General features: G+C 43.8%; 1 protein-coding gene across 4 annotated transcripts in view; it reads left to right on the top strand.

Moving 5' to 3' along the window:
- The window catches only part of KCTD1 (potassium channel tetramerization domain containing 1), a 506,279-nt gene extending 490,142 nt beyond the window's left edge, over nt 1-16,137 (top strand). For all 4 annotated transcript variants that reach the window (XM_069620946.1, XM_069620947.1, XM_069620944.1 and 1 more), the window contains exons 4-5: nt 4,387-4,692; nt 14,362-16,137. In XM_069620946.1, the coding sequence (XP_069477047.1) occupies nt 4,387-4,692; nt 14,362-14,520 (465 nt within the window). In that variant the 3' untranslated portion in view covers nt 14,521-16,137. The remainder of the gene's footprint in view (nt 1-4,386; nt 4,693-14,361) is intronic.
- Nucleotides 16,138-16,441: the final 304 nt, after the last annotated feature.

The following is a 16,441-nucleotide window of genomic DNA, read 5'->3' as shown; positions in this document are numbered from 1 at the left end:
TCTGCTATCTACAACTTAAAGGGGCAATGACAAGTTCTAGGTGGTGAGAGAATGTCTGCAGGGAGCTAACCCCCTTCGAAGTTCGTTGCAAGGCAGTGGGATTAAAGGGCGCATATCGGGGATATACACGGAATTGAAGCAGGGTGACCTGCATAATGTCTACCAGGAAGGAATAAATTAGCTAGGTACTTGGCAATAGACATCTCTTACCAGACGTGGATGACCATCAATAGGAGGGGTCAGAAAATCCATGCGGGCCCTGCAATACAGAATGCCGGCCTACAAGATAATCCGTCGCTGGCAGTACCTGCCGGCGGTTAGCAAAAATGTACATGGGGGCAGACTTGAGATGGTGGCGATGTAAGCAGATGCAGGACGACTATTTTCATATATGGTGGGGGTGTTCCTACATGCAGACGTACTGGAAAGGAGTGTTGTTGTGGTTTAAGGACCTGGATGGGGTACAGAGGGAACTATGGCCAAGCCTGCTGCGGTTTGGGGTGGAGTTGGTTCACGAAGATGCACGAGAAGAGGGTCACATGGTGTGCACCCTGCTGGTGTCTGCACGCAGTTGTGGCCCAACACTGGAAATGGGGAGGGACCCCTTTGGAGAGGGAGTGGGTGCAGAAGGCGCGAACAGTTTACAACATGGAGTACCTCACGCACTTGCTCGATGAAAACCCGCACGGACATAGAGGGCGAATGGCTCCCCTTTTTCAATAAGTATGGACGCTGAATGGCGAGGAAACCAGTGGGGGTTTACGGAGGCGCAAGGCAGATGCGACTGTGAAGGAGGTTGTTTCATTCTACTTGTTCTAGTTTGCTTATGGACAATGCATGGGGGAAGGGGGGGAGAGGCAAGAAGGTATGTCGAACAATGAAGATGAACCAAATGTTTTCATGTTGAAAGTGTAACAAACTAATGGTGATTTAGGTGTTACAAAAATGATCATAAAATAAAGTGAAAATGCATTCAGGAAAGTTAACTTTCAACAAAAGTGTGGCATACCGTGGAATAGCGAGAGAGGCTGGCACTGGAAGGAAGAGATCTGTGTCTTACTGTTTTCTGGTGCAGAACCCGCAAAAGACACCCTTGCGTCTGGCTCATTTAGTCACTTTTTTAGAGCACGTCCTAACTATAGTGGAGATGGAGTCTAACACATATCCCAAACGGAGTGTGGATCTGTGATGGAATGGAAAAGGAAAGGTAGCTTATCTGTGATAACAGGTGTGGAATGGTGAGAGGCAAAAGAGACTTCTGTTTGGAAGGAACTGAACGTGTTTTTTTAGCGGGTGTCTGAAAGGAGGCCGTGAGGATACGAGTCTGGATCCAATTTTCAAAATGGCTTGGGAAATTGATTTTTACTTTTCTTTTAAACTAATAATGTTCAAACCAAGCACATCTTTGCTGCAGAGATGAAGGCCACCAACAACTGAATTTCCCTGTAAAACCGCAGGATTGTTTGAGTTTTATGGTTGAACTCTATACAGGTTCCCAAAGGTTGCCACTGCGTGTCATAACCCAAAGGGATGATTTCACTGAACCTTAGACAGAGTAGCTGGAAAGGCCAGCGATTGCAGCATTGCCTTCAAGATTTATTTACAGAGTAGGAGTATAGTCAAGAATATAATGAAGGGTATATGCTATTCACGTAAAGTTGCATGTGCTATCAGCATATTAATGGAAATCAAAGGCCAGTCATTATAGAACCAACCGGTTTCATGTGTTGTTAAAATACCATTGTTTAGAAGATTGATCCCTGAGGCACACTGCACTACTTTGGTAATGTGGGTTGACCGGGGTGACGCCGCCGATGTACATTGGTTCTTGCAAAGTAGAAACAATGGGCATCAAATGAGAAGCTTATAGTACCCCTGTGAGTGAAGTGGATGGGAGGTTTATGTTCTGCACTTGATCAAATCAAAAGCCTTGGATGAGTCTACCAAGGATGGCAGGCAGGAATGCTTTTTTTAAAGTAAACTTGCTGAGAGCTTCATCGAGAACCAGAAGGGTAGCAATCTTGGTTCTGTAGCAAGAGTTGAAGGCAGATTGTAGAATGAGGTTTGGAGTTGGCACCTCATTTATCCAGCATTGGATATTTCATAGATTCACATGCTGCTAATATTCTCCGTTGTCAGATTGGGAATCCTCAGTAACGTACTTTATTTTTAAGTCAAAACTTCAGTCACGTGTGCTTTAATATAGTCATTTTATGGTCTTACTGCCCACAGTCAATGGAAAGGGCTCCCTTAGCTCCACATCTCTAGAGGCCATCTTCAGATGTCTTACCACACATTTCGTGTTGAGTCCTAGAAAAATCTCTTCAAAATCCAAAGTTTTCATCCATTTACTACACTTCTTTCCTACTTTGATTATGTTAGAGGATCCTCTGCCCCAGTGACGAATGTTGGTCATCCCGGTACTGTCAGTGCATTCCCCGCGAACAGATTCTCGTCCTTGACTGCCCTGACATTGGGGCCTTCAGCTATGACGGAATCCAGGAGAAAGTCTGTTAAAGGCATGCACCAATTGCATCCTTAAGAACATGTTTGTGGAGTATCTACATAACTGCCGCCATCTGACTCGCGTCATCCAGCAAAACGCTGCGAGACCTCCACCAGAGGTTGGTGACGTGGCTCGACAGCCAGTGGGTGTTCTCTGACTCTACTTCGGTATGGAGGCATGCCTCACTCTTGAAGGGCAGAGCGGCTCAGAGGACCACTATTAGCAAGAGGTCCAGGTCGCATGAGGAGGCCCCATCTTGTCCACTTTGCAGACTTTGGTATCTGATCTACAGCAACGGCTCCCTACCCGTCTTTGCTGCATCCTCAAGACCCTCAACTTTCCTGTAGAGCAAGGGCTAATTCCACCACCCACAGCCGGCCATCCCTCTTGTGTCCCGGTTTCCGGCTCCACCAACCTTACCGACGCTCATGACGCCTATCCTACTGATGTCTCTCCTCACACCGATTCAGCTGTGTGTGATCTGGCGCCAGGGTATGATGAGCCAGCTGATTTGACACCCCCCCCCCCCCCTTATGAAATTGGCTCTTTTCATGCCCTCATGTCTCGGCGGGGAAGCTTTTTTGATCTGCTTCCTGAGGAAAACAAAAAAGGTTTTCCTTATCAACAGTGTGAACCCACAAGAACGTTTATGGTGGCCATTCCAGTCCTGGAAGATATTTGGGATGACGTTCTGCTTCTGATGAGAAACCCTTTCACTACACCACCCAAAACGGATAGTTTTGAGAAATATAGGGCTCCTGAACCCACCACAAAATGTCTCTGTAGCCAACCTAGCCAAGATTCTGTTACGACACGCAAACGCTCCGCCGATCATTCCTCCTCTTTATGTTACCCCTGGACATGGAGGGTAAGCAGCTAGATACATTTGAGAGGAGAGTCCTCCACCCAGGCGGCCAATTCTATGGCTATCGTTGCCCATTCTGACCGGGAGCTCTGGTATAAACTAGGCCCTACCCTGGATTTCCTACAGGATGACAAGCAAGAAGAGGCACTAACACTATTGCATGAAGGTGAAGCTGCTTCAGAGCATGCCATTTCCGTCGCCGTACATATAGACAATGGGTTCAGACAGCTGGGTAATGGAGCTGTGTTTCACCATCAGGGTTGGATTTAAGCTACCAACCTCTGCCCAATCCCCTTATATCATTTATTAGCCCAAACCCACCCCACACATATATAAAATAACTAAAATAAAGGTAAAGGTCAATTGTGAGAATGTCAAATATGACCACTATTATTAGGTCAATTAGGACAAAAGGTCAATTTGAAAAGGTCAATTTGGGTAATACCATTCAAACAGCATGTGAATCTATGAAAGATACAAGTGCTAGAGAACAGGACTTTACAGGTAACCTATTCCGTCTCGCATGCTTATGGAAATGTCAGTAGAAAGTGCCTCAAGAAGGTTCCAGTCGGGGAAGCAGGAGTTGAATAGGCAGGAGGCCGACGGGAGAGCCAGAAAAGTGGGATGAGTAGAAGGGAGAAGTTGGAACAGTAATATTGTAATGTACTGCCATGAAGTAACTCCCAAGTGTTGGGAGGCCTCAACATTTGCCCTCCCCCCAGCTGTTGGCTTTTTTGAGGGAGCTTGGGGGGGGGGGATTGTTTTACAGTTGGTGAATATGAATTGAATTGTATGCGGTGTTCGTGTGAAGAATTAATGGGGCAAGTAACATTTTATGCCTTATTAGTAGCTTGCAACTTGAACGTTTTAACCTTGGTGGTAGTATTCAGTCTGAAATTAAAATCTTCATCCGAGTGAACATGGGTTTACCTCCAGTTAGTCAAATCGTTATGCGAGTCTGTATGTGTCCAACTGTACTTTAAAAATCATAATCTATATTTTCTTCTACCTTTAGGAGTACACGCTGTTATATGAGGAAGCCAAATATTTTCAGTTGCAACCAATGCTAATGGAACTGGAAAGGTGGAAGCAAGATCGGGAGTCTGGGCGTTTCTCTAGGCCTTGTGAGTGTGTAGTAGTTCGAGTAGCCCCCGATTTGGGAGAGCGGATCACATTAAGTGGAGACAAATCCCTTATAGAAGAGGTATTTCCAGAAATTGGGGACGTGATGTGCAATTCAGTCAACGCAGGCTGGAACCATGACTCTACGCATGTCATCCGTTTTCCACTGAATGGCTACTGTCATCTAAACTCTGTTCAGGTATGTTGCACTTTGACATTTTTCAAATGGTAGTGCAATACAAATATAATGAAACCATTTCTTCCTCGCATTATGTGAAGGTAAACTATACACTGGATCCAAATAATTGTTCATAGCCCAATGTTTTTGCTATTGTCTTGTGTATTTGATTTATGTAGTGACATTCTTTCATCAAAACAAAAATCAATATGCCTAGAATCTTAATGTAAATACCTAGCAGTGGCACTGTGCAAAGTCTAGATCTGCTGTATGGGGCATGACGTCCAAGATCATTCTAAAGCAGTTTTCTCTTTCAAGTCATTGTAAATCTGTCACTTGTTTAAGAATCTTCATAGCTAGCTAATATACCCAGCCTTGCACAGGTTTTTATTTTCTTATAGATATGTTAGAAATACCTTAAGGTAGCTTTACGCTTTTCGGAAAGGCTTCATAAGAAAGGTGAAAAGAAAACTTCACTACATTTTTCAGTTATTTCTCATTTTAAAAATGTTTTCTCATAAAGACTACACAAGACAATGTATTGTTCTTCTTAAAAAGTCATTCTGAGACGTAGAACTACGTGAGAACAACATGGAGATATCTGAGCGGCATGATGCCCACAGTGCCAACAACTATGAACCTAAAGTTCAATGTTATTAAAGTACATGTTCATTGTAAGGCTTGTTTGTTAAGACAATGTCTTGTTTCCCTTCTCCGTTAACACTGTAGCTTCAATTACATTGGGCAGCACGTTTTTTAGCACATAGCCTCAGCCTTGGGTTGAGATTGCGAAGCAGCAAGATGGGTGATCCAACTTTCAGTCGAAGGTTATGTGGTGGCATTCCGGGGGGGTGTCGAGTGAGTAGAGGAATTCTGTTGGATAGTTTACAGCTTTGTTGGTATCCACCACCGTATTGATTGAGCTGTACTCAGCAACTATGCCCAGAAGCATATCCTGAATCTGATCCTAGGGCCTGGACCTTGAGTATTGTTCCGACTGTCCAAACTGGTTCTGCTACTACCATATTGATGTTTTGCCGATTTCAGGCAGGTATTTCATGTGTGAAGGTGCTGAAATCTGTGTAAAGGGGTAGGGTGTCCAAATGTCCTATAGCTAGTAACGCAGAGGGTCCTGATGGGTAACTATTCAAAAATGGGTGCAGTTTGTTGAAACAGTGTGGAATTGTATAAGGAGCCATGCTTTGCCACAAATCCCGCTACAAACACTTTCACTTTTATATATGTGGATAGATGTGTGAACCTAACCAGTAGGCATCCGAGCACAGAACAAAAATGGCTGGTGTAGTAGCAAGCTGACTTAGATTAACTTGGAGGACAAGAAAGTGTTTAAATCCTTAAGAAATTTTATTATTGGGGGTCCCAGGGCCAATGACTGGGCAAGGAAAAAGAACAAGATGCTGGGAGGTTTTAGATTTTGATATTTTGGGTCTATATAGACGGACCATTTCTTCACTATATGCTATAATTCACAACCTAATGTGGCTCATGTGAGTCTCTGAGGAATTTCATGACCCTATTAAAGCATAGCATTGACTTGCTGTGTCTCTTTAGTTGCAGTTACTTTATTCCTTTAGTATGCTGCTTCTTGATGTCTCCTCGGTTTCCTGTCCGTACTCGGTCCCTACACATTTAAAGAGTCATTTCACTACGAGAAATTGTCCAAAAGCTGTATGTTTGCTGTGAGGCCTCCTGCCCTCCATTGCCCCTGCCGGAGACATACACGCCATTCTCGACCCAATGCTACTCCCAAAAATCCCCCACACAACCCCCCCCCCCCCAAGCATCCACAAATAAATCCACCCTTTTGCATTCCACCCATGGCTCCTTCCACATTCAAACCCCTTTGAATTAATCCCAAAATTCCTCCTGCATTCTCAAATCTGCTTTTATTTCTGCACCCAATCTCACATGCTGGTGTCCATGTCACATTCCTGGCAAGCCCTCTCAGCAAGTGTTTCACTTTGTCCTCAAAATTCAGTTTGCCCCTCAATGACTAGCTTTCAGTATGGCCTTACCCTTCGCTGCCATGGCTGTGATGGCTTAGTGAAATGAAATCGCCTTTTCCTGCGGAAGCCTTGAAACCCCTACCACAGAATCAATCGCAATACCCACAAAAGTCAGCCATGCCAGGGTCTTCTGTTTTTTCCTTAGCCAACCAGATCACCCATTTGCAGGCTCACAAAACCCCCAAGTGTTCCATTAGTGGCCAGAACCGCGACAAATGAAAATATCATCCATGTAGTCCATGGGTTGAGCCGCGGATCCAGGCCTGCAATGCCCAGGCCACAAATGTACTTAACTGCTCAAAGTATGATCAGGAAACTGGAACACCCCATGGGCATACAGTTGTCATAATACATGGATCCAAGGAGATGAAATCTGTTAGCGTGATGGGGGAGCAGTAGAAATGCTCACTCAATATGTGCCTTTACCATCAATGCCCCATTGCCTGACAGACAAACCGTTTCAATAGCGCGTTTAAAACCAGAGTAAGACGCTAATCATGCCTCCTCATCAATCCAGTAATTCTTCGTTTGGCCTCGGGGAGATTCAGGTGATGAATTCGCTTGCAATGGCCCTGCTCTTTCATAGGCACCACGGCTAGGTGATTAACAGTAAAAAGCATGAGAGGGGGGTTCACAGAACGGGCCTACCACCCTTCCAAGCTTTTTCTTATTTTTATTTGCTACTTCTGAACATTTCTAGCATCTCCGTTGCAGATTTGAGAATCTGAGCCTCCCGCCTTCTTGCAGGGCCTTCATAAGATATTCAGAAATGCTGCAAAAAAGAACCCTTCAGTAAGTAAAGGTATTTTCATTAAAGCGGGAGTTGGAGGTTCGACACCTGGCAGCCCGTGACCTTTAGAGTTGAGGCTGCTTATGGCTTTCCTTATGCTTGTTGCCAAAGCCCTTTGGCTTCTGCTTGCAGACCAGATACAAGAGTTTATTCACCAAAACAGTTTCTAATAAGGATATCGAAAAGTTCTGCATGTCATATTTCACCAAAGATGTGAATTCGATCTACTGTGCTCATCATGAAATGCTGAGATATTGATCCATTGACACATGCTTCTTTTCAAATGTACTTGGAAGGCATTTAGAGACACTGAAAGAAAACAGGACAAATGCAGAGAGTCAAAATATTCAGAAATAAATGTCATAAAGGACAAAATTTGATTTTACATGCACTTGTAACTGCGTCCTATGAAGCAATTCTTCCAGTGGAACTAAAGCATCTTTGCTGAAAGATGCCATTTCAGTGGCATACCTTCAACCAGAGATAGTCGGCAAGATGCAGATTATTTTGGTTATTGAGCCAAATAAGATTCTTAATGGCAAAACATTATATTACATGCTACTTCTCGATTCACATTTACGACTTTCTGAAACCTTTGCATAAATGAGGTATTACAATCTGGTTTCCTGCAATCTCAAAACAGTAGGTGGTCATAGCGCTCCAATTCTAGGTTGTGAGAGCTAAAGAACGTAGCATCACTTTACAGGGTTCGAAGAAGAGTCAGATGAGGTATTACAGATTATTTTACATCCAAGACCATACCCTCATTCAATCTGAGAAAATGCGTCAAGGTCTGCTTCCCTAGTCAACACTCCGAGATCTGCATGACAGCAGCTTGGTTCTTAAAAAGTAACTTGTAAAAGCACTACTGGTTGAATGTGGCAAAGGTGAGTTTCAAGGGTCTTGGTTTACGTCTTTTTTCGATTGAGGACAAAGGTAGGGGAAGAGAGCCAATCTGCTTACTAGTTTACCCATTCGATTGTTCGATTATTAATAACCAGATCGCTTCATGAAGGAAGGTACTTGCACATTAATGACAAAATTATAAGCTGCTTGGTTATGAAATTGCTTTATGCCAGTCTCCAGACTCTAACTCCAGGACCTGCATGGTCTTGTTCCCAAAACGAGACCGAGATATCTTCCCCGGGGTATACAGTCCTAAACTATCTTCCCACCTTTCTCTTCCTGGTCAGTTGTTACTTGATTTTTTTTGTGCCAACAAAACTTAATTGAAGATTAACGGACACATCACTGTATTCAGAAGTTTTTGTTTAATTAGGTTGTCGTCTCCATTCCATGTGCAGGACATTACATGGATGCATCTTACGTCTTGTTTTTCTAATTTCCCAAATGTTTCTCCTTTTATTTCTGCAGTTTAAAATAAACATTTCCATAAGTATTGGTTTATTTTAAATTGGCTACTTTACAATGCAGCATGCCTCTTATTGAAATGCATTCTGGGTTCCTGCTAATACGTGATTCTGAAGGAAACCCCCAGCAAGGGCTTCATGGTCTTCTTTTTTAACTGGTTTTGTTAAGAGGATTACATGCGCACCTTTTATTATGTTATTAAATAAGTGTCTTGTGCCCCTCAAAACTGTGTGGAGATTTGTACTCGGTATGAAAATTCATTTGTCGAGGTGTACGTATCCCCCATAAGCACCCAGCAAAGATATGATCATTTTTAAATAAACTTTTGCTGCCAATCTAACTTTAAAATAATTTGTTCAATCCATTACATATATGAAAGAAGGAGGTTTATACTTATCTACTTATCTACTTATCTAAAATTAGCGTGCATTGCAAAGGTTAATTGTCTAGTGGCTTTAAACTGCGAATTTGGGGGGCTTCAGTGAATTCAAGGGATGACATATATTTTGCTACATTTGATAAAATGCAGAACAGTACTTGTTAGGATCATAGTGAAGATTCACATGATGGAGAACTTCGATTACAGATAACATTTTCCCCTCCGGCATTGGTATCTTTCATCAGTTCTATGTTCTTAGATCGGCAGGCTTTCTTTGCTGAACATTTTTGGCCCAAAAAAATCCCATCGATTTGGGTCATTCCCCCCAATTCCCCTTCCACATTACCCCACAGCCCCCTTCCCCTTATATGCCCTCACCCACCACCCGAGTTTTTCGGCCGAACATTTTCGGCAAAAACAGCCACGAAAAGAAGGCTGGTGATGTCAGAACGCCATACCCTTTCATCGATGCTGTAACTCTCTCCCACTCCCAACCGATCAGTCCTGCAAACGGTTAGCATACCTATGTTCTATAAGAATCTAAACACACTGAGGACTAGACAATTATTAGCTTCTGTAAATAGAACATAATTAGAGACGCAAATTAATAGAAGCTTTGTTCAAATACCAGTGTAGAAATCGGACTGATCTGGAAAGGCATTCATCGATTTGCTCCATATCATTGCCTCTGTCACTCCAGGCATTTTCCTTAACTTAAAAAAGGCTGCCTAGATTCCCCCTCACCCTAACCTTTGAAGAAGTGCAAGCTTAACTCCTGACAACTTGGCAAACAACCAACTCATCAAGCACCGTTATCTGAAATATCATGGCATAAGCAGTCATCTGAAATGTCGTCAGGCCGAGTAAAATGGTTAATTTCACATCCTTACTGTTCATGGCCTGTAAGAATGTGGTTGTATTTTCCCTTGTTCCCTCCCTTGCCTTGAAGCGCTTTGAAACACATTGTATAGGCGCTATATAAATAAACAATCATATCAAACAATCATATCCTTCTGAGCTATAAATCCGGAATCCACGAAGGTGCAGCACTGTAGCCATTCAGGTGGTAAACTATGTCCTAATCATGGAACTGTCCGCTCCCTGTGATTACGGTGTACTAGAAAGTGCTTCTCAACATACTACACACATGGTAATGAGTGACTCCATTCTATGATGGTTTGTGGTTTATAGTGATATTTTCGAATGCAATATTTTCGCCATTTTCTCGACAATTTGCAGACTTTTTTTCGATTTTTTTTTTTTTTTTTTTTTTTTTTACATTTATTTTAGAAATGGGGGGGGGGGATCCCCTCAAACCCGTTTTTTTTTTTTTTTACTTTTTTTTTACTAACGAAACCCAAATATTTTTTTTCAAAAAAAATGTTTTCGCCAAAATTTTGACCGGATACCGGTTTATGTCCTACCTCAAAGATAGATAACCAGCTCATTTAAATGAGCACTAACAGATCCCACTTGTCCCTGTATCCTATGGAGCCCTACAAGGGTCCATCTTGTACCCAGTCCTCTTAACTTCTGTATGGAATCGATGTTTACCAATCCTTTCTCTCCTCTGCCCAATCGGGACCTTCATCTCTGACACCATCTTCAGAACACTTTCCGAAGCCCTGTCCCATTTCTACTTCGATCGGAAGCACTCTTTATTTCTGAAGAGACAATCTCCTCCCTAGCATGCCACAGCCACTTTCATAACGGGGCGGAAGCAATTTAACCACACCCTCGATGGAGCTACATGGTTTACTCCTCCAAGCCTGAATATACTCCAAAATGCATGTACAAGCCTATGACATGCTAACTTCCAGCATGCCTAGCTGAAAAACTCAATATTTGCACATAACTCCACAGCCTCAGAAGCCGCGTAGTCCTACTAAAATATCTAAAAGATGCAAGAAAACAGGCTGTCTTCTGCTATACAACAGACTCTAGAAAAACATACCGAAACGCCTCTGATTGGTTCCAACTACCCTGCACTTTAAGAAGGAGATGAGGGCCCTGTCCTTCAAAAAACACTCATTGATTACCTGATCGCACTTCTATTTCCCACTCACAGAATCATTCTCTTTGTTCTGATTGATTTGTTATTTATTATGCACCTATACCCAAGTGTTTCAATGCAAGGGAGGGGGAACTGAGGAAGGACAAGACAACGATCTTACCAGGCCTTGTGTCATTGAGATCTTGCAAGTGCGCAAAATAAGAAGTGCTGGGGAGGGGGGACCGGGAGAAGTGCATCCAGAGCAGCAGGGCCCTGAGTTAAGTGCTGGGAGGCTCGGACTCGAAGGGGCAGTCCCAGCTTGGGGTAGTGCAAGGTTAGCCAGGAGGCAGTGCAAGTAGGACTAGGCGGAACGTGCAAGGGGACTGGTGGGCGGGGGGTTGTCCTGCAAGAGTCGGAGGACAACAAGGCAACATGTTAGCAGACGGAGCAGAAGAAAGGGAAGGTTAGCAGGGTAGAGTGAGAGAAAGAGGAGGAGAAAAGGTAGGTCTTGAGGAGTTTCCGGAACTTAAGGAGGTCTGGCCCAAGAGTGAGCGAGGCAGGGAGGCAGCTGCAGAGGAGAGAGTTCTACCCACCAATCTCTGCTTGGAGAAGCAACTCACCCGCAGAGAGTTGGAGGTAGACGAGCGCAGGGCTCTAGAAGGAAGGTACTAAGCACCAGAGAGAGTGAAAGGTAGTAAGCACCAGTGCCTCAAAAAGCCTTGAGGCCGATGCAGAGGGTCTTAAACTTCATCCTTGCAGCCACCGGGAGCTAGTGGCAGGATTTCAGGGGCGGAGACATGCAGTCCCTGGGCTTGAGGCCAAGGATAAGTCTTGCTGTCCTGTTCTGGAAGGGGGCAAAGAGTAGAGGTAGGCAGATTGAGAAAGAGGCTGTTGCGTAGTCCAGCCTAGAGAGAGCCAGAGCTCTGGAGACAGTAGGCTTCTGGGGGAAGGTTGCGAAAAGGGTGACTCCCTTTGAAGAGGTACAGCTGCAAGTGGGCCGCCTTGGCAACGTCAGTGATGTGTGGAGAGAAGGAGTTTGTGGAGTCGAAGATTGCTCCAAGGTTTTTTACCTCACAAGAGGGTGAAGGCAGAGGGCCCAAGGAGGGCGGCCAGAGTGAGAGGGAAAGCAGGAGCAGGGGTCCCAATGAGAAGGATCTGTCTTGCTGGTGTTGAGGCAGAGATTGTTAGAGGAGCACCATGATTGAATGCAGATAGTCAGGGATGACCGAGGATGAGGGAGGAGGCAGAGGCTAGCCTGAAAAAGAGCTGTCTCATCCAAATACCACTGAAAGAGATGTAGGTGGAGATCAGGGGGACCAAGGGGGCCAGATAGATGTTGACGGTCCAGGGGGAGAGGATAGAGCCCTGGGCCACACCACATGTCGAGAGAGAGATGGCGGAGAGAAAGGAATCAAGCTGGACCTGGAGGGGTCGGTCCAGGAGAAAGGTCATCCAAGCCAGAGCCTGATCTGTGATGCCAAGGGTCTCGCGGAAACTGGTAATCGGGATGTTGTGGTTGACCATGTCAAAAGCAGAGGAAAGGTTGAGGAGAATGAGGACAGGAGGAGAGCTAGAGTCTAGGTTAGAGAGCAGATCTTCACTGGTGCTCAGGAGTGCAGTTTCTGTTCCTCTAGCTGCTCTGATGGTCATGGAGATACCAACAGATTCAGTGTGGAGGGGTAGCTGGGAGCTAGCCAACTACTCCAGGAGTTTGCCCAGGAAAGGAGTGATGGAGATCCGGCGATAGTTTGCCGGGATGGAGTGGTCGGCAGAAGGCTTTTTTAGTAGGGTGTGCACAAGGGAGTGCTTGAGAAGAAAACGGAAAGTGCCAGTGGCAAAGGAGTGATTACAGAAGTCGGGCAAGGCTGGAGCGAGAGAACCAATGTTGTCCTGGATGGTTCTGGCGAGCAGGGGGATGAGACCGGAAACATCTTCAGGGGTTACAGGAGAGAAGGAGAGGGGGCATCCAAGGCAGGGCTGAGAGGGGTCGGTGGAGAGAGAGGGGATGTGGTGGAGAGTGCAGACAGGATGTCCTGGGTTTTAGTGGTGAAATGCGAAGCCAGAGCTGTACAGAGGGTCTGGGTGTGTGTAGAGGAGGAGGATACTGCACTAGTATTGGCCAGCTCCTTGCAGATTTTGAAAAGTTTGGCTGCGCCGTTAGAGGCCACAGAGATGCAGACTTGAATGTGGACCCTCTTCTTAGAGGAGATGGAGTCTGTATTGCCTTAGGAGCAGGTGACGGGCCAGAGGGTACGCTCTTCACTTGCGTTTCGGTGCAGCCAAATCTGAGTCGTACCAAGAGTGGCACTTAGTCCCAGGCTTCAGGCGAATCCTCATAACTGGGGCAAGGATATCCAGAGTGTTGTAGATCGAGAGGTGAAGGTTGGAAAGGGCTGTGTCAGGATGGGAGCCAGCCACAGGAGTAGGTGGAGGGGAAAAGGTGGAGGCAAAGGCGGCCGCTGACACTTGTTTCATAGGTCAAATGACCGCGAAGGAGGGTGGCCGTGCTGGGAGGGCCTTTGACAAAGGGACAGGAAGTTTCAAGTTAGAAGTTAGAAGAGAGATTAAAGTGGGCAGTCTAAGAAAGAGGAGAGTGGAATCAAGGGTGGATGCCTGAAGAGATGAGAGCATCCATGGTGTGGCTGGCAGAGTGAGTCGGACCAGAGAGTAGAATGGAGAGTGATAAGAGAGTCTCATAGGTTTGCGAAGTGCAACCATATGTAGGGTCTATAGGTCGGGCGAAGGAATGATGCAGAGGATGTCGGTGAAAGTGTGTCTTCCGTTTTGTTGTACACTACTCTGTTGCTTTCTAGTTAGATTTGCACCATATAACTCACATAAATGTGTGTGTAAATATGCCACTGGTTGGGTGTGGTCATGCATAGCTTCATCTTTATATGACATCCTTTCTTGGCACTTAACCTGAATTGTGAAATGTGCTTACGAGTTGTGATCTTTTTACAATATCCATAAATGGTTGTTATGGAAGTACTGCCCTTATTGCTCCTGGTGTCACGTTTGGTATGTTTAATTGTGCTACTTCGTAAAATGCTTTACCAACTGTGTTTCTAATTCACTTTGGTAAAGTTAGCATTGTTGAGTCACGCTCTGCCTTTTATTTCTTCTACAGGTACTGGAGCGGTTGCAGCAAAGAGGATTTGAGATTGTTGGCTCCTGTGGAGGAGGGGTCGATTCTTCACAGTTTAGTGAATATGTACTGAGGCGAGAACTTAAAAGGACATGTCGTGCACCATCCGTCTTTCGAATAAAGCAGGAGCCATTGGACTGAACATTTTTCATATGCAAGCTGGGGTGTTTTCGTGTGCAGTTGGGACACCAAATGAGTCCTGGAAAGGAATCTAAATAAAGCCACATTTATATCTTAGAGACATACCTGTATTCATATGGCATCTGAGGACTGATAGTAATGGTAATAAACTCAAGATGTAAAAAAATATAAGAAAATAGAGAAAATGGCAAGAATGACAACTGTTGTGCTGGCTGTTTAGGATCCTAGGCGTTATGTGAACACTGTCAAATGTAAACGTCGACCCTCTCAAAAGAAAATACTCAAATAGATGCAAAAAAGCTGTTTCTGAATTTGCTGCCTAATTGTCTATTTATAGGATTTTTATTTTTTATTTTTACACCCTGGTTCGAGTTGACGTCCCTAAAGAAGACTGTTCCGGTTTATAGAGGTGGTTGGATGTAGCTTCTGATAGCGTTCATAAGCACATTGCATTTCATAGTTGGATGACTGAAATTTTAAATGTAGTTTGTACAGAAGTCGCACAGTTTTAACTGCATCACAAAAAGTGAAGATGTTATTGTTTTTAAATGATTTATTTCATTATTTTATTTTTTAAAGGTGCCAGAATTATTTGATAAAATGTACTCTGGGTTGCATTTGCTGCTGTCTGACAGTTTTCCATATTTTATAGACTCTTTAAAAAAAAGTTTTAAAAAATGTCAGCTCAGTGATCCATGTTGGACACTGGGCGGGAACACCCAAGAATACTCTTGGTCCAGTGTCTTCCTTTCTGACTGGTTTTAGGACGTCCACATGTCCCTTTTGTATGTTCTATAAAACAGGTCTTGGTCCTCTATCCTTAAAAACAGCATGTATGTTGATATTTGCACTCCGTATCTGAAGTCAGCTGCTCGAGGTGGCAATACTGCCCATAAGTGCCCATTGGCCCAAGTATGTTTTTTTTCTTATTTCTCTAACAGCAAATATGTGACAACCTTTTTAAAATTCTTCATTTGGAAATCGAACTGCCAGTTTATACGGAAGCCGTCGGTGCTGTGTACCTTTTTGGAATTCTGATATAATATTGAAAACTGTAAACTTAATTTGGGCCATCAATTGCAGAAACAAAATAGTGAAAACCACTCCATTTAATGGGGTTGGGACCAAAGTCGTTACTTGGAAGAAGGAGAGTTTTGTTCTATACCGTGTGCACTCAAGTATTTTTTTTTATATGGATGATTGGTGGTTAAAATCTGATTGAGAATTTTGTGAACTGTACTTAAAGCGGTGGTAAAGATACTTTTGCCAAATGCGGGACAGCACTTGTCTTTGTACTGCCACTTTACCTGCTTTCTAAATCCTTCCTTACTACTTCTGGACTTGTATATTTCTGAAAGTTTGGCTAGTTAACATAATAGCACACAAACAAATGTGAATGCAAATCATGCTTGTTAAGTTGCTGGCCATTTATACCCCAGCCGTATTTCAATTCTCCTTCACAAGTTAAATAACGCAAATTGTCAACCAGTGGGGTTTTAAGCACAAACCAAATATATTGTTTTTTTCTCCCTCCCACCCAATCCTGTTTTTCTCAGCATTGTTTTTCAATTTGTCTGATCAATTTTGTATATGATATTATAAAATGGCAAAATTTTACGTGTGCAGAATTTGATTTTGTGTAATCCTCGACTTTTCTGAATGTCTAAGATGTATTTCATTGTAGCCTATTTTTGCCACTTGTTTTATTTAATTTCTGCACCTTTTGCAACCAAATTGTACATTTTGTATTTCCTGCACCATTCCATTTTTAATACATGTGAGGCTGAGTTAATATTGGCAGTTTTCATATTTACTTTTGAATGCTCTCACATGTATGTACCAACCGAGCTTTTTTCATTATGAATTCAACATGCAGTTGGTCAGAGGGTTTTTTGCACTTGTATACATTCTACATCTGCTC

Source organism: Ambystoma mexicanum, chromosome 5q (assembly GCF_040938575.1).
Source record: "Ambystoma mexicanum isolate Mex_15411 chromosome 5q, UKY_AmexF1_1, whole genome shotgun sequence".
Lineage (NCBI taxonomy): Eukaryota > Metazoa > Chordata > Amphibia > Caudata > Ambystomatidae > Ambystoma > Ambystoma mexicanum.
The sequence above is the reverse complement of the archived record's forward strand: the minus strand, read 5'-3'. Positions and strand labels throughout refer to the sequence as shown.